Consider the following 26,568-nt stretch of genomic DNA (forward strand, 5'->3'; position numbering starts at 1 on the left):
CTGTCTGTGCTTCCATCAGCTAACTCCTTTTTAATAGACAGGGAGTCATGTCTCACTTTAGGGAAGAGAGCTGTAATATCTCAAAATAGAAGCATGTTTTCACCAGAGTGGACCCAGAACTGAGTTCCAGCACTCACAGTGCTCCTCAGGCTTTGATTTCTTACATTTGGTGTTCAGTTTGGTGCAGGAAAAAAGAAAACTCTGGATTCATTATCTGACGTGCTAAAACCAAGTTCTAACAGAGAGATTTGGAATAAGAATCACTACAGCTGTTTTAGCCAAGAATGGTCTCTGGTTTTTATTTATTTATTTATTTTAAGAAAAAGGACTGCAGGCAACCCTGCAGAAGTGCCATGGGTTATTTCTGTGGTGGGATGAGTTGGTGACATCCCTCATCTGTAAGAGTGTGTTGTTGTTATATGCTCAATAGGTGAGCTGTGGCCACAGCTGTCACAGAAAGAACTCATTGTTGACTCCATTTGGGAGAGTCAAAGCCAAGAGGGTGCTGGAGAAGACGTGCCTGACTGCTTTGGACATGACTTCATAGAAGAATAACACTGTTCTGAAGGTGAGAAACCTCAAAGGGAATCTAGTAGAGTATTTTGGGGAGGTGCTGAGATTGTGGCAGATGAGGCTGCAGACATAGTTCCTGTAAGCTTAGACACATCCTGGTGGTCTTACACCTCCTGGGCTGTGTATGCACCAACCCAAAACAGCTGAGGGCAGTTCTGTGGAAATCCCGCAGACTTGCATGGTCCAACTCTGAGAAGGAACAGTCTGGGGTTGTGTACATGGGAGGAGTGGCATTAGATGCGTGGAACTTGCATCTTCCCACTGGGGTAACATGAAGTCAGCGCTGTCCTCTTTGCCCCAGGGGATAAGGAGCAAAGGGGACGGAGGTATGGCTACGAGCAGCGGTCACAGCGGGTGTTGGGAATGCGCACTGAGTTTCTTGTTCACGTTCTCCCCCTTGTCTTTCTTTCTCATTCGCCATCTCCCTTTCTTTTCCTTTTCCCTTCCTATTTTCTTCTCCCTCCCTCCCTTTTCCCTCCTCCCCTCCCTCTTCTACCCTCTCTACTCCCTCTTGCTACCCCCCAGGGTCACTTCCCCGTGCGCACAGCCGAGCGGGGAACTCGTCGGCTCGGCTCTTAGCGCGGGGCTGCGGGGCGGCTCCCAGCCCTGAGCCGGCCGGGGCGGTCCCACCGTCGTCCCCTCCTCCTCCTCCTGCCTGCGCGGGGCAGGGGAGCGCCCCGCCGCCGCCGAGCACAGCGCCAGCTGCGGCGTGGAGCTGCTGCCGGACCCCTTCCTCCTTGTCCTCCTCCTCCTCCCCCCCCGGCAGCGCATCATGGCCCCCCCCGGGCTCTGCCTGCTGCTCCTGCTCCTGAGCAGCTCGGAGCTCGCCCCCCCCGCCTCCGCGCAGCCCCCGCCGCAGCGCGGCAGCGTGTGGTGCCCCAGCCGCTGCCTCTGCTTCCGCAGCACCGTGCGCTGCATGCATCTGATGCTGGAGAGCGTGCCCGCCGTGTCGCCGCAGACCACCATCCTGTGAGTGGCTGGCAGCGGGAGGGGATACCTGCGGGGAGGGAAGCACTCGGGGCGGCTGTGGGGCCTCGGCCCTTTGTTTGCAGCCGGGGGAGGGGGCTTGGCCCCGCTGCGGAGCTCCCGGAGGCAGCGGAGGGCCGCGTTTGGGCGCTGCGGAGGGGCTGGCAAGAGTGGGAGCGACGGGACGGGTGGATGAGGGCTGTCCGCTCGCTGCGGAGGAGTGGTGTCCGTGTAGGAGCAAACCGGGATTCAGACGTTGGCCTTACCCGCTTCGAGTCACTACAGAACTTGAGGACGTGCAACCCTAAGGACCGTGCGGTCCTGTGCTTAAAGCAGGCGGGACTGAACTGTCAGCTGAAGCGCCCATCCGGTCCTCTGCGGGGTCAGGGCTCGGCTCTTGGGAGCGGGATTGCGGCAGGAAGTTGGAACTAGACGATTTTTGAGGTCCCTTCCAACGCAAGGTATTCTGTGGCTGTGGTTGCGTTGGCTGTAAGATTTGGCGCTGCAGAAGCTCAGCACTCACGTTGGTCTTATTGAGGCGGTCATCTTCCCGGCCATTTTTTCCCCCCCTGACAATAAATGCAAAGTTCTAAGGAAGCATTGTGTGCAGGTTCCTGTCAAGGGAAGGGTTTGTTCCGCTGATCCACTTGTGTGCTGCTGCAGTCAGAGCTCCTGGCACCAGCCCTATCCATCCCTGCACACATGCACTCATGAAAGCAGTGCTTGGCCATGGGAATCTTCTTTCTGGGCCTCCTGTAATAAATGGAGTTGTGACTTTGTCAGGTATTTTCATAGGGGATCCATAAAGCTGTGGTGTGTTTCAGCTTGCAAGTGTTGTTTAATGTGAGGAGTGCAGTCACTAATGTTTTAACTGAGTTCCTCCTTGGCAAGGAGCTTGTCCTTTTGGCAGAGCCCGATCGGTCCAGCAGCACTTGTAAGCCTTTTAGGGAACAATTCAGGAAGTGGGTGGTTAATGTTTCTTACATTTGAAATAAAGTACATTCACAGAACACCTTCTGCATGGAACTTACAGGAAACCATGTAAAACTAGTTGTCCAAATCGTCTTAAACAAGTTAAAAATAAAAAAATACAAATTATGAACTTTAGAGTATGGAGGGAAATCTTTTGTTTCACAGTAGAGGTAGTGAGAAATAGAAGAGCTGCCATGGCACAAAGTGTTTGATGGCCCTGGCCAGGGCAGATCTTCCCTTATGGTGGGTATTATTAATCTTGCAGTGACTCAGAGCAGAATGTATGAACAATGTGAGCATTATGTCCTCTAACACCACTAATATATCATATTGTTTAGTATCCCAAATCAGAGCGGTCATTTTGGCATAATGCATCCTGCAATGCTGCAGAAGTAATTAAAAGGAAGTTACGGCGTTCTTTTTCAACTTGACAAAGAACAGTAATTCTCCAAATAGGCTGTGGGTGACCATTGTTCTTCAAAACGTAATGGGGCCTTACTTTTCATCTGAGTATTGGCATTTTCCTTTTTTTAGTAGCTGACAAGGGTCAGCTGTAAATATGCTAAGGTCTTCAGTAGTACAACTTTTATAAACACACAGTTACTTCTTTTGCTAGGGTTCTGCTGAATGGGAGTGGAGAGGAGATGAAGTGGAAGATAATCTGGCAATATGTGTCCCTGGGACAAAGAGCACTGATACAACTTGTTTAGCAACAAGCATGGCCAGGTTAGATGCGGCCCTTGGCAACTTGATCTAGTGGGTGGCAACCCTGCTCAGAGCAGGGGGTTGGAATTGGGTGGGCTTTAAGACTTTTTCCAACCCAAGCTGTTCTGTGGTATGATTCTGTGAGTGTATGCAAATACGCTTGCCTACTCTATGAACTGCTTGCCTTTAGTTCTAGGAAGTATGGCATCTGTCTGAAGTGCTCCTTGAGTTACCAGGTGATGTGATGACCAAATTTACCTTACTGCTTTGTGGAACTGCAGTTTCTTTTTTTTAGCATGAAATCAAAAGCATTTATTTCTCTGCCGGTTTGATTGTCTTCTGTTTGGAGGCTGTATGTTAAATGCTTTTTAGTGGCGGTGATGGTAGCTAGGTAATTAGAAATAATGAGTTAGCTTCAATAGAGCATCTTTGGCTTTAAAACAAGGACTTAAGACTTCCGGAAAATTGTGTTGCTAGTGGCTTAAGCCCATTTTACAGATGTTTGTAAATTCTGTATTTGTGTCTGCTTTATTTATTTCTTAAGACACAGGTTACCTGTGAGGTAATGTTCTAACAACATTGTGTTTTCTTCTTTATAAACATATATTTATTTTGTGTTTTTCCAAGCTTTGGTTCTGAAAGCTGTTGCATTTTTGGAAGCAGAGTTGACTTTGTTCTACTTCACATATAATTTTTTCTATGGATTAAAACAGCATGGGGCCAGAACAGCAGTGCAGCCAAATGTTTTTTCCCCACATATCAAAAATGTCTACTCATAATCCCAGGCTCGCTTTTGAAAACTGCTTGTAACATTGCTGGTTGCTGACCTTGCCAGTGTTACTCCTGGCTGTACATTTTCTCACTCTTCCTGCTTCTCCCACTTTTTGGCACTTCCCCTTCCCTGCTGCAGGCTGGGATCCATGGCATAGATTTGTTTCATGCAGGGGCTTCTCGCAGCTTCAAAAGTGCTTATGGCATCTTATATGAGCACATGATTTCACCTACGATGAGGGGATTGCCCTTCTATACATAAAAGATGTGATCCTCTTTGTGTAGAAGGAGGTCTAGCATCCCAGTGATAGAATCATAGAATGGATTGAGTTGGAAGGGACTTCAAAGATCATCTAGTTCCAACCTGCAACTGCGGGCAGGGTTGCATACTGATAGATCAGGCTGCCTATAGCCCCATCCAGCCTTGGCCCACACCTGATTTTTCCTTGAGAGTGAAGCCTCATTTCCAGAGTCAATTGCAGAACTATTTCATGCCTTCAGTGTTGTTGTGGAAGGTTCTTCAGTCTCTAACTGAAAATTAAGTGCTGGTGTACCCACATAAATTGCTTTATGTTTGAGACCATTGAAGTGGTTGAGGGATGTAAAATTCTGGGTATGGAACTGCTGCTGTCCTTTCTTCCCTGATTATACCTAATCTTACTTTTGTTTGGAAGATATTTTAAACACAGAAATCCCCTGGGATTTAACAGCCATTTCTAACTCATGGCATTTGTAATTCTGACAGGAGGCCTTTGAGTGTTGAAGCAGTATGTCAGTATTTGCATCTTCTCTCAACAGGACCAAAACTCAAACCTGTCTACAAGCCTGGCTACACACACTCAAACCAGTACTGAAATTTGTCCAAAGTTTTACTTGGCAGCACCTGGATATTCATTCGTTTTTTTTTGTTGTTGTTGTTGTTTTTTTTTGCTGGCTATGTAATGTTTGCATGCTCTATGAGCATGATTGTATCCCCTCTAGTTGGGGCTCAAAGACTGAATAAGAATAGAACCTCACTGTGTAGTAAGCAGGTAAGAATTGACCAAAAGTATTTGTAACAAAAGGAAGTGGATTTGATCTGCACTAAGAATGACAGGCAAATTATTGAAAAGGAAAATACAACTCAAGTCACTTGTAGTGTTTGCTAGATATAATTGCTTCTTTGATTCTCTTCTGTGTCTGTTATGAATAGCATAACAGAATAATCATATTTGAATTAGGAAGTGTAATTTCAAGTGATCAGAGTTTTGTAGGACTTCTTTAATTGTAATCATTCTGGGTGAGTTGCTACTGGAAGGGAGTCACTGAAGGTGAATTGAAGGCAGCAGTCTCAGTGACACTTGTTACTTGTTACACCATGCCTTTGGTCACAGTTCCAACATATTCTACAAATTGGATAGTTTACATATTTTTTGAGGGCTGCTTTGAAAGTAATGCCTCCTATTTTATGATATTGGCGCATGACATCAAAAGCTTACATTGGTAGAGTGGCAGTAGAGGTTGAACTTTCCCACCAATATTCTCTTAAGTTCTGTTAACATGTGACAGATAGCAGCACAAGGGAGGTCTGACAAAATGGACTCTGACGTGGAAGGGCATATGAAGCAAAGGTGTGGAATTGGGTTCCTTCATGTGGAAAAAATGGCTCCCAATGAAGCTTGCTATATGTTTACGTAGAGCAAATGGTCAATGTGAGCACAGTGGGGTGGTGGGTGGTGCATTTCAGCAGTGATGTTAGTGATATTAAAAGCAAGCCGTTCCTGTCAGACATACATGTCACACCACATAATTCAGCTCATCTAGGTGAACGGCCTAATGGTGGTGACTATCTTGAGAAACAGTATTTTGTAGCTGAGAATTTGCTCTATGAAACAGTGTTACTCTTTGTATCTATTGTAGTTTCCATCCAAATAAATAGGAGGCCTTACTTTCATGTGACCTACCTACAAATTGGAAACTTTTTCCTTTTTTTAACTTCCATCTTGCAGTATAAATGTCAAGGATTCATCCAAAGGAAAAAGAGAAACTATTTCTTAAATTCCCTCCAGAGTTTCTAGATAGTAGAATAAGAAGTATTTATATTTGCCTCAGAGTTCTGTTATAATTTCTGTGGAATCAGGTCTTGTGTATTCAAAATGCTAGTGAAATCCATTCTTTTCAAGAACATCTGTCTTAATACAACTGGAAACAAGAAAAAAAAAAAAGAGACTGTATTTCACAAATCACATACATCTGGAGTGTAAATGAATTACCAAAGAGATGGGGGTAATGGAGACTTACTGCTGTTTTTATATTGATTTGTTGATAACATTATGTCTCCTAACAGAGGCATTTAGGAAAAAGGAATAGGCAATATGTAAAATTTCTGTCAATGCAGGAGTCTCTGAGCTATTACAGTGGAATGATGTGTGCTACTTGCAGATCTACTGTTTGCAAGTAGTGCATTATCAGTCAGCAAAGCATCATGTTATTCTCATCTCAAAAATGCAGGATTCTTGCTTCCAATCAGATCTTTGAAAACCTTTTAGAGAACTTCCAATAGGCTAAGGAATTAAAGAGACCAAATAATTACACCTTGACGCCGTGAGGGACAAAGAGTTGTAGTCTCAAATCAAGGCTACGAGTAAGCTCAATCACTTGGCTGCTGAGTATCAATTTAGGCATAAGACACAGATGAGAGATATGCCACTGGTTTCAGATTTCAGTTAAAACTTGGAGGTCTAGGTATACTTAGAGTTAATAAATAAATAAATAAATAAATGATAAGTACAGATACTGGAGATTTCCTTGAAGTATTTGAGAATAGCTGAATGCAGACATAGATTTTGTCAGACTCTCGACCAGGCCACGAGCTGCATTAGATGCCAACAATTTCCCTGAATTACTCAAAGCAAGGGAATGGTATAAAATTATTTCAATAAAATTATTTTAGGTCTTCCTTCATAGGAATTTTATTACCAACTGCAGATCCAATTTAAGATTAAAATGTCTACATTTATGTGTCTCTACTTAGGGATCCAGAGCCATATTAGATTTCTGAGCTTTCCCTATGTTGAGTAGCAATGTACCAAATGAAGTCAATTGACCCTGGAGAAAGATTCAGATCACCCTGAAGGGAACATCTAGGATTCAATTCATTTTCTAACTGTAAGTATCTAGCACCATTTGAATTCCCTTAAGGGAATCCTTTCTAGCCTCCATCTGCTTCTCCAAAAAGAATGTAGGTTAGGGTACACATTGGGCCTGTGTCATACCTACTTGCTCCCAGCAGTTGTTTCAGCTGAGGACAACTTAAAACAGTGGATACCACTGAACTGAATGAAGCTGCTGCTATCTGGGCAGTTTAGTTGTTCTCCAGCTTACGCTAACTGCGCTAACTAATCTTCTGTTGACAATAATGGGAGTTTAAACATCTGTATGTAGACATCTGTATTTATTTGTCTAAACAAAAGTTTAAAATGTTTTCAGAGGAAGATATTTTCATGATATTTTCAACAGAAGGAGACAGTTTACAAAAATCAGAGGCTAAGGAATACACAATGCATAGAATAATTAATTTTCAAGGTTGCTAAAAGAAGAGAATTTCTACTGGCATGCCCATTACACCCTATCCTCTGAGTACCAACAAGTCAAAATGATGCTAGAAAGGATACTAAGCCTCCTCAGCAAAGCAACTTTGGAGAGTGTGTAGGATGTGAATCCTGCTAAAGCCATTCCTGGGCTGTCTGTCTGTTCTGCTGATGGAATAAGACAGGGCCATGGTGTGAATGCACTGGGACGTTTACAGAACTTGCAGAATGTGTTTATCCTTTAGCAGGGCGAAAAAGGAACAGTACTGATACAGTGATTGGCATTTTCTGGGAGATATCATGGAAATCTGCTAAAGGATGTAGCAGAAGACCCAAATGAGTCTTTGTTTCAAGAACATGTCTTCAGATAAGTAGATTAACCAGTGGGGAAGTATTTCTGTCATCTCAGTAGAGAGTTAACCTTCATCAAGTTTCTTTGTTTAAGAATGGGGGAAAAAGTATGGGGTAAAATCATATCCATCATTTCCTGCAAGTATCTTACTGTAGATTTAATACCATAAACTGTCACGAGAAGAATACATTGTATTATACTACAGTTAATAAATACAATTTTTGGTTTCCATCCTTTTTACTACAATATTTTTTTACTAGTAAATATATAACATATATTAAAGTGCTAAACACATATTTTTTTTAATGGCAGATGCCCAGATTGAGTAATACAAATGATCCATTTGTTCTAATACCTGTTCTTTCAGGGTTACTGAATGTACAGCTTGTAAAAAGGCAGGTAGCATAGAGTAAGCATGTAGTGGTTCATTCCTATAATTAATTTGCTAGTAATGGATTTTTCACCTAAAAAGACAATTTCAATAGTAAGTGTAAGTCTCGATGGATTTCTCTTCCACAAATTGTTTAGCCTCTTTTTTCAACTAATTAAACTGTAACTTACAGTCATCACTTTTGGTGTTAAGGAACCTATACAAACTACATAGTGTAAGCTGTTGTCTTCTAATATGTGAAGCCTCCAGGTTGCTTGCTTCATTTGGTGTCTCTCAGCTTTGAACGTGAGCCAACGGTGTGCCTCTGTGGCCAAGATGGCCAATGGCATCCTGGCCTGCATCAGAAATAGCTTAGCCAGCTGGAATAGGGAACCCTCACTACAAGAACACTGAGTTGTTCAAGCGTCTGAAGAGAAGAGCAACAAAGCTGATAAATGGACTACAAACCAAGACTTGGAAGGAATAGATGGGGGTATTGAGGTTGTTTAGTCTGGAGAAGATGAGGCTGAGGAGGGACCTCATTGCTATCTTCAACTGCTGAAAGGATGTTGCAGTGTGATTGGTATTGATCTCTTTCCGCAGGAGACAAGTTATACAACACAGGGACATGACTTCAAGTTGTGCCAAGGGAGATTAAATTGGACATTATGAAGAATTTCTTTGTGGAGAGTGTGTTAGGTGTTGGAGCAGGCTGCCCAGGGAAGTGGTAGTCAACCTGGAGGTGTTTATTTAAGAGATTTGTGGACATGGCACTATGTGTCATGGTTGGTGATTTGCCTCAGTAGATCAGGCTAATGAATGGACTTGATGATCTTGAAGATCTTTTCCGACTTGTGTGATTCTATGATTTTTTTTCTGCTGGAAGAGACAATGAATATTCAATCCCTTTCCACTGTCTCAGTGCCAGCCTGTTTTCAAAACAGAAAAGTCTTTTTATTGAAAGGTCAGTGTTCCCGAGCTTTCATCATCTAAATTTCTCCTTCCCCACTCCACTCTGTTTTGAGGTGATGAAATTATAACTTTCCACTGTATTTGCATGGAGATTTCTGGTGAGTTAATGGGGATTATAGAGCAGCTTTGCAAGTCTATTTTTGTTTTCTGTTCCTTTCCTAGTAATTTTCAGCATGCTACCTCCATTTCTTGAACTGTTGTTTTCACAGAATCATCAAATGTAGCTAATTATTGACAATAATTAGCAATGATTAGTTCTAGTCTCACCATTCTATTTGCCAAGCTTGCATTGTTTTCTCAATCTACACTACCTTGTATTTATGTGCATTTAGTCTATGTTTTAATTTGTGGACTAATGGCAGGCCCTTCCTAGTCAGACTTTGTGAAAATAAATGAATGTCATAAGGAGAAGTTCGTCATCTCATTGTTCACCTCACTTTTACTTCTGAATGTACTGAACAATACAGAACTCACTACAGATAACTGAAACTCTACAGGTGACTTTGTTTTACTATGAAAATTTACCAATTACTGCTGGTATCTCTTTATATGATTATCAAGACCATGTAAAATATTTGTATAAAGTAGCTGCTTCAAAAATTTTCATTGGGAGTTTGGACTGTAGTCAGCCTAAAGCTTTTTCTATTGTTCTACCAAAACTTTTTAGAAAACCATGAGTTTGATCTAGATCTGTGGATCGCTGTTGCTGTGTAAACCCACAGTTGAAATTTCCAGTTGAAAACCCACAGTTTTAGATGTTTTTGTTTTCCCAGTTCTGCTGATGGTTAACTTCAGTGCTTCTGTTGCTACTCAGTTTTTCCAAACAACAAAATTAAAAGAGATGAATTATATTATTTTTCATCATTGCTTTGGGGAATCTGTAGGCATGAGGGACATTGAAAAGAATACGAAATTTATGAGTAGCAGAGATAAACATGGGATTAGTTAGTCACTGGAAAGAGTAAGAAAATGAATGCTTGGACACAAGTGAATATATTCTTTCTGCCCTAATTCCCAAAGAAGACTGATGGGAAAACAACAGGGAGATGCCTATCTCTTGTATCATCAGGAGTGTCTATATCTGAAATAGAGATAGGAGTGAGTTTCATCTAACATTCTGGTAAACACATACCTAAGAGAAAAAATATGATGAATAAATATTCCGACCTCCTCCATTTTTCTGAGTAGGTCTTACTGACTTCTCTCCCGGGTGATGTCAGTACTCTCTTAATGAGAAGAGACGGGAGTGTCATTAGCCAGCAGGAAATTATAGAATAGTTCAGTTGGACAGGACCTTCACAGATCAAGTCCAACTGCCTGACCACTCCAGGGCAATCTGAAAGTTAAAGCTTACTACTGAGGGCATTGTCCAAATGTGTCTTGAGCACTGACAAGCATGGGGCATCAACCATCTCTCTTGGAATTCTGGTCCAGTGTATAACCACTCTTAGAGTACAAAAATATTTCCTTTGTACCATTTCTGTATGTAACTTTATCGTTTGGATTTTAAATAAAAGTTAAGATGTCTGTGTGTGCTCACAGATTGGCTTTTAAAGAAACTAAGTTCGAATTAAAAGGTCAGAAGCCTAATAAAAAATAAAGCAGAAAATATAGCTAATAAAGAAGAGATAAAGATAGAAGGAAGTGTGAAAAGAAATGCAGCATAGTATAATAGGATAAATTGCTCTTGCTGTTATGAAAAGTAGCAAATAACAATTTTTCAAAAAATAATGAAGAAGAGAAATAATGTGTGATGTACAAAATTGCATAATTTTTATTATTTGAATTACAAAATATCCTCTTACAGGAAAATTTTCTTTTGTATAATGGTAAAATTAAAATATTCTATTAATGTTTTTAGGCCCCAATCTTTCTTTGTACAATGGAAAAATGAACTGTAAATTTTCACTGATCTTGATTCGTCTCTCAGAATGGTATTTTTTTCAATTACGTCTTGTTGGATTCATATTTCTGAGTCTTTTAAAGCTTACTGTTTACAGTATTATTTCCCACTTCATGTAATATTTTGTGATCAAATATTTTTGAACACTCTAGCTTTCAACTTGCAAAGTGATCTTATGGTTAGTTTTGTATTCCTGAGTACTGCTCAGGCTTATAACTCTTCCTGGACTTGGACATTTACTGAGTCTCCTTTGAGCAAGTCACACTATGTGTATACAGTCTCATAGGCTATGTAATTCTTCATCTTACAGAAAAGATCCATTTATGAAGGTGGCATTTAAAATCGTATCACACAGGGTAAGAGAATTTTATGTATAAAAAGTGAGTTCATACTTTAAAAACTTGTGTGCATGTGTTTTATATGTGCTTATGCATGCTACACATGCAGCGTGTATCTGTGCATGTGCACATATACACACAGTGAAGTGGAAGCAACTGAGCCAAATTGTCAATCATTTGTTCCATTTGGATTTGATGAAAACAAAACAAAAATAACTTCACTTTATTACTGCAAATATGGGCAGAGTTTCAAGGCAATCCAAAGAGATGGTGCAATGAGGGCTGGCCAAGCTGGAATAGAATGACTCAAATATTTCCTTTTGCTTCCTTTGCTTATCTGGCTGCCAGATTTGACTTTTTTTTTCCTTTTATTTTTGGTATGGAATTATTACTGTTGCTAATGAGAGTCAATTGAGTCTTTTAAAAATAAAACTGAGTGGAAGTTTGATTTATTGCAAATAACAAGGATTATTATTGGTGTGAGCTTTCAGCTTCACCTCCTTTTGTTTAATATAGATGTGTGTACTAGTTACTTGTAGCAATGATTAGGATATCTAAGGGTTTGGACAGTGCCTGGCACAGCTTTTTAAACCTTGTGAAAGATTCTAGAATGAATGCAGTAAAGCTTGGTATAGTGTAGTGTTCTGTTCTGGTTTTCTCCTGAGTTTTCCTAAGTAAAACAAGAAGTATATTAACTCCAAAATTTGTTGTAATGGCCATGACATGGCTCCCTTTTCTGGTATGACCTGTTGTTGTTTGGACTTTCAGGTCTTTTATTCTGTTTCCAATTACAGGGAGTGCCCTGAATCTTTTTGAAAATTTTTGTTTCAGCATTCTTTCCCCTTACATCACCTATTACAACACTGCTCATTGCCTGGCTGCTCTGAAAAATGAAAACAATAATACTTTGTCCATGGCATTACCTTAAGAGTAATAACTGCTTTTGGCAAGCAGAATGGCAACTGCTAAATGTCAGCATCATGTTAGCCAGACTGATGGATTCAGTACCCTCTTATTAGCTATTTGGCTACAGGTTTCCCTTATTGGAGATAAAATATAGCATGACTGAGTCCGTGCTTGCTTTGTTGTGTCTGCAGGCAAGTGCAAGCATCTGTGGCTCTATGAAATGCAGTACAGGTTTTCAGACTCCTCAACACAAATTCAGAACCATAGAATCATAAAATCAGCAAGATTGGAAAAGACCTCCAAGATCATCCAGTCCAACCATCCACCTACCAGCGGTATTTCCGCACTAAACTATATCCCTCGGTATAATATCTAGATGTTCCTTCAGCACCTCCAGGTGGTCACTCCACCATCTCCCTGGGTAGCCTATTCTAGCACCTGGCAGAAGCTTACAGGCTCTGCCCAAGGTCCACCACATTCTACAGATGGTAAATATTTTGTCTTTCCATAGTTTTGATTGGCCACTTGAATGTAAAGTCACATTTTTTGATGTTGGATGTTGCATTCTATTTAATGACTGACTTAACAAATCTCTCATCAATAAGATTCAATAAATGTCATAAATATTCTAACCTTTGAAGTGTGTCTGCTTCACAGTCTTGTAACGTTTTGAAAGTGGGTAAGAAAATTTTTTAAAATTATATTTTCAAAAGTATTTTTGAGAATGTGTGGTCTGGTGCAATGGTAACTCTAGAGAGCCAGTCTAAAAGCAAAATGAATACTTTGTGTTTTCTCTGTATGCTGTTCAGATGATGTAAAAAGCTGGAGCAGCAATGTGGTGGTGCGGCATGAAAACCACACAGCGACTTGTTGCTGCTGGGAGGCTGCATTTGAAGGGATATTTTGTCATTATTTAGTGTGGGGATAATCATTTGAGTTCAAGAAAAAAGCTTTTTGTTTGTCATTTTGATAAATGTTTTCTGAGAAACTTGAGAGATAGGAGTATTTGAGGGTATTTTTTCAAGATGTGAACTAAAACATAAAATTCAGTTATTTGACCTAGGTGACGTTCTCTGTTTCCATATGGAAAGACCCAGATGTTTGGTTTCAAGAAACGTAGAGCTGTGACAGGGCCTCAAGAGCAGTGGGAGCAGTGTGGTTATGGGAGAAGGTGATTTGGTCTGGCCAGATTGAAGTCATTAACTTGCTGATTTAATTTTATTAGCCTAGGTGAAGCCTAAGTAAATGTAATAGCACTCATACAGGGTACTCAGCTGAAGCAAATCAATTAAAATGTTCTCTCGTTAGACTTAGTTTATAGCTAATGCTAGCTTTACATTTAGATTGAAGGCGTAGCTGATTACTCTCAGGCGTTCTGTGAAGACCTTTCTTTGTATACACTTCCCCTCTGCTTTGCTTAAAGCAATTTTTTAAAACTCAGACTAAATCACTCGAAATTTCTAAAATGTTGATATGCATTGGAACATTTTTCTTGACTAAGTAAAAGATAATTTTGAAAACATAGATGGAAACTCTTCTAGTCCTCCATTATAATGCGAGTATTTCCTGAAGTGTACTGTGCTGTGGGAACTTTGTCTTTCTGGAGCAGAATTTTCCTTTTGACACCTTCAGTTTTCTTCATATGTTTTGGATACATCTAGAATGTGAGGAATTGCACAAAAACTAATAGAAACTGAAGGAAGTTTGTTGAAAATGTCTGAAATGGAGTGCTCATTGCAGATTTCCAGCTGAACAGTCTGGCAAAGTAATGAATGGTAGAAAGCAATGTTTATAATAATAATTAAGCAAGCATTCAATGTCAGTCTTTATACTCATCACAATTGTCTAGATGATATATATCCATGAAAATATGCAAGGTATAAATGTATTTTTGAAAGAATTTGTGAGCAGGCCAAGCACTTTACTGACAGCACAGGAAGTTTTCTATTTTTAATGAATTTACGAAGTGAACAACACTCAGAGAATGGGTAAAAGAAGTAGACAAATATGATGGTTGCTCTGAAGTACTGCCTCCTGTTTTATGATGTTGGCCCATGACATCAGAGGTTGATGTTGGTGGTATGGCATTGGAGGTTGAGGCTTCTCAACAGTATTTCATTACATTTTGTTGCCATGTGACATGGCAGCCGAGGGGCACTCTGACAAAGTGGTACCCAACATGGTAGTGCATATGAAGTAAAGGTGTGGCATTGAATTCCTCCATGGGGAAAAAATGGCACCCACTGACATTCACTGATGCTTGTTGAATGTTTATGGAGACCAAACAGTGGATGTGAGCACAGTGAGGCTGAGGGTGGTGCATTTCAGTAGTGGTGTTGGTGATATGAAAGGTAAGCCGTGGCCTTGGTGGCTATGCAGATTGTTACAAGCATGGCATGCAGGCTCTTGTTCATGGCTGGTGAAAATGCATAGTTAATGGTGGTGACTATGTTGAAAAACAGCATTTTGTAACTGAGAAGTTCCTCAAACACTGTTATTGTGCTCTTTATACCTGTTGCAGTTTCCATGGAAATAAATGGGAGACATGATTTTCAGAGCAACCTAGCCCAGGTATTCAAGTACTCAGGTTTATGAGGGGGATCAGTTCTTTTTAACAATGTGGTATGTATTTACACTGCCTTGCACATAAGGGAATGAAGTATGAATTAGCTGTGGTCTGGAACTCACTGTTGAACAATGTCAAGGTTAGTTTCAAGGCATTTTGTTTTCAAAATAGTTTTCTTTTCAATCCTTTAACATAATGAATTCCAAAAGTATATGAAGCCGGTGATATCTGAACAATCCAGATCCTTCATATGACAGTTTTCACTCACCTCTCATTTACCTTTTTTCTGTAGATGTCCATAATAATTGTTTTTAATAGGACTAACATGGAGTCCAACACTTACCTTGTTGGTTATTGTTTTTGATAGAATAGCATCTTTTTTTTTTTCCGTAACTGCTTTCACAAACTCTATTCTTGAAAGTCAGACAAAGGATAAGCTCATGTATCCTTAGTACATAATAATAAATGCATTTTTATCTCTTACCTGATGTAAGATTTGAATCATATTCTGGTGGTTTCACCTCATGTGCAGCTCAGCTCCACCATTCCACACTCATCCCTTCCTCTAAGGAAGAGCAGGAGAGAAAACTATGGAAAAGAGCTAAAGTGTTGAAATAAAGATAAGGATATTGCTCACTAGTTACTGTCACAAAAAGACTCAGTCTAGAGATAATAATGTAAGTTACTGCCAAATACTCACAGACTAGAGTAGCAAGAGCTAAATTAAAAAAAAAAAAAAAAAAAAAAAAAAAGGCAGGTGGTTGTGGTGAAATTTATTTGTTTTATTTTTTGAACTTTGGAGATAATTGCACTTGATGTTAGATGCCCATAAAATACATTATTGTTGAGATCTGGGTCTGCATGTAAGAAATTCCTAATGACTTTAAAAACTTGTTAAATGCTTTCTTGGATTCCAAAGCTTTTTTTTTTTCTATTGGTTGGCCCCATAAATCTGCTGTTTTTTACTGCAGAGCAGCAACTTTTCAGTGGATGGGACCTCAAATGTCCATTCAGCGTAGTGTTATCTCTAGATCTATGGACTGAACATGGGAAGGCAGCCCCTCTGGAGACCAGGGCAAGGCAGTGAGCAGGCAATGCCTGAGGATGAGAGACTGCAGCCACACAGCTGTAGTAGCACAGTGCCTGTTACCTGAGGAAACAGCAGGAGTTTGTGCTTTTCAGGGACTGAGGGCTAGGTTTGTGGCTTGGACTCTTCAGCATCTTAAATTCTACACAGACATCCTAAGTGCTTTGGAAATCCCAGCCTTAAATTGGCATCTGTGTGCCTCTGGCTTAAAGGATGTATTTGTCATTCAGACTGGTCTGGCCTTACTGAAATTATATTTCAGCATGAATCTAGAGATATTTTTTGTTTGCTTGCTTGTTTCAGGTAAACAATTATTTATTATTATTCGTCAAACAATCCTTCCAGGAAAGATTTTTTTACTGAACTTTATGGCCATGTTCTTAGTACTAGTGGAAATATTGGCCAAATATACCTTACCAAGATGTGTAAAAATACAATTTTGAATGGTAACAACATATTAAGGAGCTATGATTCATAGTTGAGAAGTGATTAGTAAGTATACACTATTGCTGAAACTATGATCTATTTAATGTTTGTCAGCAGATAGCACTCATGAACATCCAAACATATTATTTAGAGAGAGAGATGGATATTCATAGTGAATATTAAAAGAAAATTGTAAATGTAATGTATTTAAGTAGCTCTTCTGTTTAATCTATTAATGCTGGTATGTACCTGTGTGATTTATTTCACCCTTTTCTTTGAGGGGTTGGGGAACCCTCAAATCATTATTAACTTTTGAAATAGGGATTATACCTTTTTATGATTAAAAGCAAAACCAAACCAGAAACAAACTCAAGAAGGAAAAATACCCTACCACCACAGAAATACCCTGTGAGAGGTTCTTGTGTTCCTTTTCGGTGCTGGCTGCCAGCTATAGTTTCTCATTTCTCTCCTTTGTTTCCTCCATCACTTTGCGAAATTAGCTGGAAAATAAGGGAAAAAAAACAAGCAGCTTAACTCTGAATCATTTCCCTGACTTCTGTGTGCTGTGATAGATGCAAACAATGGTACTAGCCCCTGCGGAGGGGGATGGCCTGGAAAGGAGCAGGAGGGAAGGAACTACTTCAGCCACTTCTGCCAACTGGTAACTGGTCCCTGAGGCTGCTCTCCTTGTCACCAAAATAGTCATGACCTCAGGGAAAACCTTAGTAAGACAGCTCTGTAAAGCTTTGAAGGGACTTATTTGGGCAAAGAATAGTCCCACCAGTGGCTCTGCTGAGGACTTCTTGAAGAGGAGGTAATAGCTTGTTTGTAACTGGAGCAATGAGAACCAGCGTGTGAGTTGGAAAGCATTCAGAATGGAAACATCAGCTTGAATTGTAACTTAAAAATGGCATTAAGCTGTGAACATTGACTTCACTTGTACTCAGAAATGAATTTCTTTGCCTTAGGAATAATGTGTAAAAACATTTTTATCTGCTTAATGACTCTATTTTTTGGACTTTATTAAGGTGATGAAATAATTACAGAAACATTAAAAAATGCCTTTTAATTAGTTGTTGACTTAGTCTGGCAATATTAGAACTGCAAGAAACACGGTGCATGACTTATGACAAGTAAATGTGATCTCCTGAGGCCACTGGAATTTGAAATAACAGGAAACATACGCAAGGTTAGAAAGACTGATTTGGGAATTTCAGACATATCTATAATTTGCAGTTATCCAATCTCCAACATTTTTTTAACTAGTCAATCCTCATTTACTTCTGGTAGAGAAATCAGAAATGAAAAGAAGTTTCAGTTATTTTACCTAATTGGATTCTATTGTCGAACGTAAAATGTGGTGGGTGTTAATTGACTCTACGCATATAAAGTATTATAATTCCTAGTAATATTTTATTTATTCTCTTCATGTTTTCTGAAACATAAAATTTTCCCTAATGATTAGGAAGCAGAAGTGGGAAATAAGTAGTAGGGCGATATAGCAAATAACTCTAAACTTGTCTGAATTTTTTTAATGATGATTTTTATGCTGATGCTAGGATGGACATACCAAGAGGAAAAAGAAGGGAATGATCTTTATTTCCAGAGAGCCATTACATTGGATATTTCGTGGTTGTAACCTTTCTTGTAAGGGTAGCTTATAATGCTCTTCATAGGCAGAAAACAAGTCCTCCCCTCTTTTGATGGAGAAATGCAGTGATGCTTATACTAGGACTGTCTGTGCTGATGAGGAATGAGGAGACAAATATCAGCAGAGTTGTAACACAACTCTGTCACTCCCCATTCTTGCCTTGCCAGCAGCACGAGGAGCTGAAAGCAGAACAAGAAAATTGCAAATTTATCTACTCTGGCCTCCTGTCATTAGCCTCAGGAAGCAGAAAATCCAGTCCCTAGAGCCACTGCTTTTGCAGCAAGGTGACCTGGGATTTTCTCTGTAGCAGAAGGAAGAGCTGTTGTTTTGTATGACACCAGCAGGCTGCAGCTGAGTATCTGTACTTGTTTTTGTTTCTACTGTTTGTGCCCTCCAACAGTGCTTTCTGTGTGACTGATAAAATGTCCTTGGATTCCATGAGAAGAAGCATCCAGATAAATTCTAACAACACCCCTCAGTATGTCTGAATGCAGTACAGTATTGTATTAATGCTGTATTAATAATACAGTAATGTATTATTGGAAAGTACTTACTGGTTGGAAATATGTTCTGATAAAGTCTGCACAGTAGAAGGGGAGGAGTGACAGATGGGTTTATGATTAATAGAGGCTTCTGATTTAAAGTTTAGATATTATTTTTCATTGCGGTGATTCCTTCAGCTTTCCACATTCTTTGGATTGACATTGAATCATAGAATCATAGAATCATAGAATCACCCGGGTTGGAAGGGACCCCAAGGATCATGTAGTTCCAACCCCCCTGCCTAGCAGGGCCACCAAACATCCACATTCAGATCAGGTTGCCCAGGACCCCGTCCAACCTGGCCTTAAACACGTCCAAGGACGGGGCATCCACAACCTCCCTGGGCAGCCTGTTCCAGGGCCTAACCACTCTCCTAGTAAAGAACTTCCCCCTAACATCTAACCTAAATCTTCCCTCCTTCAACTTAAAACCATTTCCCCTAGTCCTGCTGTTGTCAGCCCTTTTGAAGAGTTTACTCCCCTCCTGGGTGTAGGTTCCCTTCAGGTATTGATAGGCTGCAATGAGGTCACCCCGCAGCCTTCTCTTCTCCAGGCTGAACAAGCCCAACTCCCTCAGCCTGTCCTCATAGGGGAGGTGCTCCAGCCCCCTGATCATCTTAGTCGCCCTCCTCTGGACCCTTTCCAAAATCTCTATGTCTTTCTTGTACTGAGGGCTCCACACCTGGACACAGTACTCCAGGTGGGGCCTCACAAGAGCCGAGTAGAGAGGGACAATCACCTCCCTGTCCCTGCTGGCCACCCCTCTCCTGATGGAGCCCAGGATCCCATTTGCCTTTCGAGCTGCCAGAGCGCACTGCTGGCTCATATTCAGTTTCTCGTCCATCAGGACCCCCAGGTCCTTCTCTGCCGAGCTGCTCTCAAGGACCACTCCTCCCAGCCTGTACAGGTGCCTGGGGTTCTTCCGGCCCAAATGCAAAACCCTGCACTTTGCCGTGTTGAACCTCATCAGGTTCACCCGAGCCCAGCCCTCCAGCCTGTCGAGGTCCCTCTGAATGGCATCCCTTCCTTCCACCGTATCAACCGCACCACTCAGCTTGGTGTCGTCAGCAAACTTGCTGAGGGTGCACTCAATTCCCTCATCGATGTCATTAATAAAGATGTTAAAGAGCACCGGTCCCAAGACAGACCCTTGGGGGACACCACTTGTTACCGGCCTCCACCTGGACATAGAGCCATTGACCACCACCCTCTGTCTGCGGCCTTTCAACCAATTGCTTATCCATCGGGTCGTCCACCCATCAAATCCACTTCCCTCCAATTTGGAGACGAGGATGTGGTGGGGGACCATGTCAAAGGCCTTGCTCAGGTCCAGGTAAATGACATCGGTCGCCTTCCCTTCGTCCACCAATGCCGTCACTCCATCATAGAAGGCCACAAGATTAGTTAGGCATGACCTTCCTTTGGTGAAGCCGTGCTGGCTGTCTCGGATCACATGCTCATTCTTTATGTGACCGAGCATGTTGTCCAGGAGGATCTGTTCCATGATCTTCCCAGGCACGGAGGTGAGACTCACCGGCCTGTAGTTCCCCGGGTCCTCCCTGCTCCCCTTCTTGTATATGGGAGTGACGTGACCCTTCCTCCAGTCGTCCGGGACCTCACCTGACAGCCACGACTTCTCAAATATGATGGAGAGCGGCTCGGCAACCACCTCGGCCAGCTCCTTCAGGACCCTGGGATGCACGCCATCCGGCCCCATAGACTTGTATTCATTCAGTCTAAGGAGGCACTCTCGGACTTGCTCTGCCCTTACAGTGGGGAGGGATTTACCTCCTTGGTCCCCACATAGAGGTTTGGGGATGCAGGGTTCAGGGACGTGAAAAAGACTAGAATCCTGGCCACCAGTGAAGACCGAGGTGAAGAACTCGTTCAGCACCTCAGCTTTCTCTTCATCTGTTGAAGCCAGTTCTCCTTTTAAATTTACCAAAGTAGGTACGCCCGTTTTGGCCTGTCTCTTCTGGGCAATGTACCTGTAGAAGGTTTTCTTATTGTTTTTCACGTCCCTTATTGGTCTTATATCATTGGTCTTATATCACAAGACATTTTGAATTGAAGGAAGCAAAAGAGACAGTCTTTAATAACGTCACTGGTGTAGATACTGAATGTTATTCACTGATGAAATTAATTAATGTGAGCTCAACAAGCAGTGCATCAGTGAAGCTGCCTTCCTTGTTAAAAGACAAGTCCAAAAAATGTGGCGATGGGAAAAATTACACTTCTCGCTCTTATTTCTTACTTCTCCTGCATCTGTTACTTCTTTCTCAGCCGTCATTCATACTCAGATTTTCAGTTACAGGATCTGTGAGTGTCAGCTTAGAGCTCAGTGCCCTCAGCCTCGTGGCCTGAGTAGTCTTGTAGAGAGGTGCTGGAATGGAAAGGTACAAGGAGGCTTAGGAAGGGATCTGACCTCTGCTACTTGGGTGAAACACAGATGTCTTCTGTAACAGTGAGTATTTTCTTTGAGTATGCAGTCATTAGCTCGTAGGGCACCTGAACCCATTTTCCCAATAGGAAAGAAAGAACTGATCCTCCACTGAGCAAAATTAGAAGAACCCTTGTTACGAAGGGTTGGATGTATATCTATTTTTCCTGCCCACTCTTCTGTGTGTGTGTTTTAGGATTTTATTTTTTAAAATTTATTCTTATTTACCTTTAATAATTACTGCAAAAAAAAAAAAAAAGTATATATATATTGCCTTCCCATGTTCAAGTATGTGAACTTGAATAATTAATTCCTCTGGACCTACTTTAAGAGAAATAGTCAATACTGCTTCTCTCTTAAAGCTGTTTACTTCCAATAAGTGGAATCTGATAAAGGGGGAAGATAAATCCATAAAACAAAGAAAAGTTAGACTGACCTATTTTTATCAGTGAACTGAATTAACTACCAGAATGAGTTGAGTCAGGCGAAAACCTAATGGATGGTCTTTTTGGATCATGGATTTATATTTTTCTCAAACTCATGGTTCAGCTCTATCAGAAATAATTTTCTTAAGACAGAAACTCCTCTGGGACATGTCCTGTGTGGGAGGTCAGAGGGTGATAATCTTTCTTTCTGGCTTTCAATTCTTTCCTCTGAGTATATTAGTATTTCACAGAGAGAGAATTTAGACTTAAGTGTCTTTATGAGATAGAAAAATGCAAAAACATTTTGCAAAATGGTAGTTGAGAACAGACTAATTTATGATCGTAGCTTCAAAAAGTACTTTTGAGGGGATTTTCACTGTAGTAGTTTAGATAACCATTAACTGTAAAACTAAATAGTGCAAGATCTGTTGCAGTGATTCCTGGTATTCCATGCACTTGTCACTTTCCCTCTCATGGCAACTTCTTTAGTGTATTGCAGGGGATAATTTTAGTATTCTTTTTTTTTTTCTGATTTAGAAGTACATTTGAAACTGTAAATATTGAGAAGTAAACTGAAAAGAAGCTGTTTCAGTGTAGTGCTATCTTTTTACAGTACAGGCTGCCAGCCATCAGTTCACTCTTTTCTTGATCCAAGCTGCTCAGGTGCTTTTGTTAACACAGCATCATGCACACCTATCCTGCTCTGTTTTATTGGGTACGGCATGAGCAAGGGGCAATAAAGCAGCCCTTTGCTGGGGATATTTAGTCAAATATCTTGAGTCATAACTATACTTTTATATTTTATATCTTTTATATTATTTAGTTTTAGAAATAAAATAGATGCCCTGAGGGGAAAAAAAAAATAGATTTCACCTTTCCATGTTATTTCTTCAAGATGCACAAACAGCATTACATCCTTCAATAATAAAACATTTTTTCCCCCTTAAATATAGCATGAGAATTAGACACAATTGTAAAACTTCAAATTTCCATGTGAAGTTTTTCTGGAGTATAGGATTTTTGAAAAGTCTGAGGATAGATAAGACAATGAGCCAAGATCATGCTGAAATAAGATTTCCGCATGTAATTCTCGCCAATTAAGCCTACATACCCAAAACTTTATCCAGCAAATCCTGCTTGAGTCTTATTAAAAGCACTGCATAGCTGGTTGGAAAAATTGGCAACAAGGACAGCGGAGGGATCTACAGACTTAGTAAGACAATACTGCATTGCGTTTCATTGAGTTCACATTTAAATGTTTTCCTTTCAACTCTAATGGCAAAATAATTGTTAGTTAAAACAAATCCTTAGCTCTTGGAGAAGGCTAGATCATGAGCTTTCCATTCACCAAAACCACACCTGATAAAGATATGTTTTTTTAAAACAGAAACTTGGAGTGAATTTTAACAAGTCTTACCTATTTGTACCATATAGCAACTATAGCATGCTAAATATTATTGGCTATAATAGCCACTTACAGTGTAAAAGTTTCCCATTTAAAGGCATGGTGGCTTTATTTTATGCGCTCAATATTGATGTACACACAATAAAAACTCTCAATTCAAATGAGAGAAAATCACATACTGCATTTAGTAATTAGACTGGGGTAGAATTCATCCAGAAAATGAATTGCTAAGGAAAGGATATAATTTTATTTTTAAAATAACCACTAAGGTTAAATCTTAAAATCAGGCAAAAATAATGTCTTCATATTCTAGAAAATGTCATGCTGCTAGTAGTGAGGATTAATATTAGTAGTGCAACAGCTGAAAGTGGGTTTTGGTTTTATTTTTTTTAAAGTGGTGGACTTTTCTTTGTTTGTTCAACAAAGTGACACTTTTTTTTTTTACAGGGCAGTAGTTAAAGCAGCATTAAAGTGCCATTGACATCATCCAGTTACTGCCCTGACTTGATTATATAACCTCTTTTGTGCAATTTTCATGCTCTGCTCTGTTTGAATGTTTTTACTATGCTGATGGCTGTTTTTCATTTCCTGCTGGGATGACCTTGAATAAAAAAAGAATAAGAATAAAGTAGACATAAGCAATATAGTCTTGCTGGCATTTGCAGTTCTTTTGTTCTCTGTTGAGAAACATAGTAGTTTGGCATTTATGGTATAGGTTATTTCTGCTGGGTTGTAATTAATCTTCAGCCATTGGAAAAAATTAATGTGTTTCTCTTATTTCATTCTTTTGAATGTGCTGGTAGCAAAGTGATACACGTATGACGATTCATAGTTTTTTAGAACATCTGAAGAGAGGTAAACAAGTGGTCCATGTAATGGTCATTCTTTAAAATAGATTATTAATAAAAGCTATTAAATCCAGTAGATCTACTGATATTTATTCATCATTTCTTACATTTCTCTTTCTTTAATGGGAAAATAAATTAACAGGCATGCACTTTTCTCTTGATTCAATGTATATCATGCAGATAAAAATAATATGTCGTCTTTAACATTTGGATCTCCTTCAGACTTTTTATATCTCTCAGTTTCAGAGAGAACATCATCATTTGGAAGCATTTTGCATTATTCCTGCTGATTCTTATCAAACCAAAGCCATTGTTTCCTTTTAATTCACCACATTAAACTGATAAACATCATGTTACTGTACAGTTTACCATCAGTTCTAGAGGAAAACTACTTAAATAAGTAGTTTTCACTGAAGATTTTAAGTGTCCACCTTTGTGGTAGGATTTTGGTATATGGCTTATACTTTTATGGTCCAAATTTCATATTTTAGAACTTTCAGTTTTTAAGATACTTAGGACAGTAGCATCATCCCACATATTTCTAGATTGCTGCTGCGGTGATTTTATTTCTTTTGAACTCAGGAAATCAATCTGATTTAAGATGTAATTGAATTTAATAATTTTATGTCGATGCTGAAATACTATATTTAGCTTGTGAAATGGCACAGTGAGGTACTTTCATTCGCTGACAATGAAGTTTTAGAGTTAGATTTCATTTGTAAATATTGCGGTATTTTCTTTTTAATCAATATAATGAAGTCATTAATATGTCAGCAGTGCATTTCAAGCATCAGCGTGTGATATGATTGTTTCATCCAAACTGTTCCCCCCCTCCACCAAATTCAAATATTTACAAACAAAGCTCTGAAATCAGCTGCTTTTAGTATGACAGGCCAATATAAACGCTGATCCAAATCTGGATTTAAGCGTGCTGTTCTATTTTCCCAGTGGTAAATTTGAGGCACTTGTTGTATTCTGTTTTGACAGATGCTGTTTCTGATGAAATTTGGTAGTCATATTTTTGGGGGAATTTTTTTGTTACCATGTAATGCTTTTTACTATGAGGGTATGTATCTGATTTATACTTCATTATAATGAGAGCAGTACACTGGAAAAAACAGTCCTCCAGAGCAAGATTAACATATGTTATTGTAAAACAGCATTTAGTTTGTACTGTTGATTGCTTCCAATTATATTAAGTCAAAAAGTAGGTATTTTCATTCTTGGACAAGAAAAAATTATGCAAAATGATGGTATATTACAATTGATTAAAAGGATCACAGAATGATTTGGGTTGAAAGGGACCTTTAAGATCATCTAGTTTCAAACCCCCTGCTATAGGCAGGGACACCTCCCTCTAGACCAGGTTGCTCACAGCCTTGTGCGACAGGGCTTTGAATGCCTCCAGGGTTGGAAGCACCCACAACCTCACTGGGCAACTTGTGTCAGTAAATTGCTGGATGTTCAGGTTCAATGTATTTGAAAGCTGTATAGCTCACTGTATATCCTACTCTGTGATATTCATACTCTCAAGTATTCATTCATGCCTTTTGGTATATATTGCTTTACCTTATAGAATGCTTTTTTAAATTTACATTGCATTTATGTGCCCAACTGTTGCCTTTCACATCAGAGTATGTTAAGAGGTCTCAAACTTTTTATTGCTGAGCACTGCCACGGCAAACTAAAACAAGGCATTGTGGAGTGCTGAGTGCTGCCACAAGAAAATTAGATTGTATATGGGATTAAGATCTGCATAATGTTCTTTAACATTTATACATACAGAAGCTTTCTCTTTGTTGAATTAGAAGTATTGTTAAAAATTATTCTAGATTTGCTAATTTTTTCTTATTGTTAAGAATGGATTTCCCTTAGAAGTGAAGGGACTAATGGATACGTTTAGTTCAAACGGGTGATTTACGAGGAGCAAAGTTAATAATTTCCATCCAGACGAAAAGGTCTGCAGACCAGCTTGTTAACACGAACTCTTTGTCACAAAAAAGAAAACAAATACTTTGTGTTAAAATTTTACATATCACAAACTATAAATGAGAGGCATCATTTCAGATAGTTCAACAAATTAGACACAGAATATTCACCATTTTGTCACATGAAACCAATTGTTTATGTAGGGCTTCTGATTTTGCGGTTAGTTGTAGGTCTGTACAACCAGACCTGCATGACAAAACCCACACACCAGCTTTGCTGCACGCTGCTGTGTGCCTGAGGCAGTGCACAGGAGTGTGCCTCCCGGGTGTCCCAAGTGTCAGATGTGCAGTGTGCTCCATGGCACGTTCTTGGCCCCGCGGCACTCAAATGTTTCCTGCTTGTGCTCCACAAGTTAGCACGGAGCAGTTGATACAGGGCCAGGAAAGTAATCCTGGGAGTAGGCGGCTTACCGTGAGTAGTTGAGATGCTGTTTGTGACTGAGAGCTGAGAGATAATATTAGCAAAGCACTTAGGGAGAACTAGCCTGAAGAAAGAAGCTTAAGAAGAGGACCACAACCCCAGAGAATTCCATACAGAAAGTTGCAGTAGCAGGCTTTTCCCTAAATGTACTTTTGTGTCAGATCTAGGTCAAATTTGAAAGTAGTAAATGTTTTCACTGTGAACTTTTTAGTTAAAGACAAAATGTGAATTAGGAGCTAGGTATATTAGGTTTGTCTGAAGAACTCAAAGCATGACAATCGCTTTTGGATTTTTATCCGAAAACTACTGTATTATCCTAAAATCCCATGCTGCCATTGCAAGGGCATAATTTTTATTGGTTGCTCCATTTAT

At 40.0% G+C, this 26,568-nt stretch overlaps 1 protein-coding gene across 2 annotated transcripts in view; it reads left to right on the forward strand.

The window, feature by feature from the left end:
• Window positions 1–1,223: 1,223 nt before the first annotated feature.
• The window catches only part of PXDN (peroxidasin), a 77,497-nt gene continuing 52,152 nt past the window's right edge, over window positions 1,224–26,568 (forward strand). The window contains exon 1 of one of the 2 annotated variants that reach the window (XM_048936644.1): window positions 1,224–1,542. In XM_048936644.1, coding sequence (XP_048792601.1) covers window positions 1,346–1,542 — 197 coding nt within the window. In that variant the 5' untranslated portion in view covers window positions 1,224–1,345. The remainder of the gene's footprint in view (window positions 1,543–26,568) is intronic. The other variant, XM_048936643.1, reaches the window with a different exon arrangement.

Source organism: Lagopus muta, chromosome 2, assembly GCF_023343835.1.
Source record: "Lagopus muta isolate bLagMut1 chromosome 2, bLagMut1 primary, whole genome shotgun sequence".
NCBI classification, from domain to species: domain Eukaryota; kingdom Metazoa; phylum Chordata; class Aves; order Galliformes; family Phasianidae; genus Lagopus; species Lagopus muta.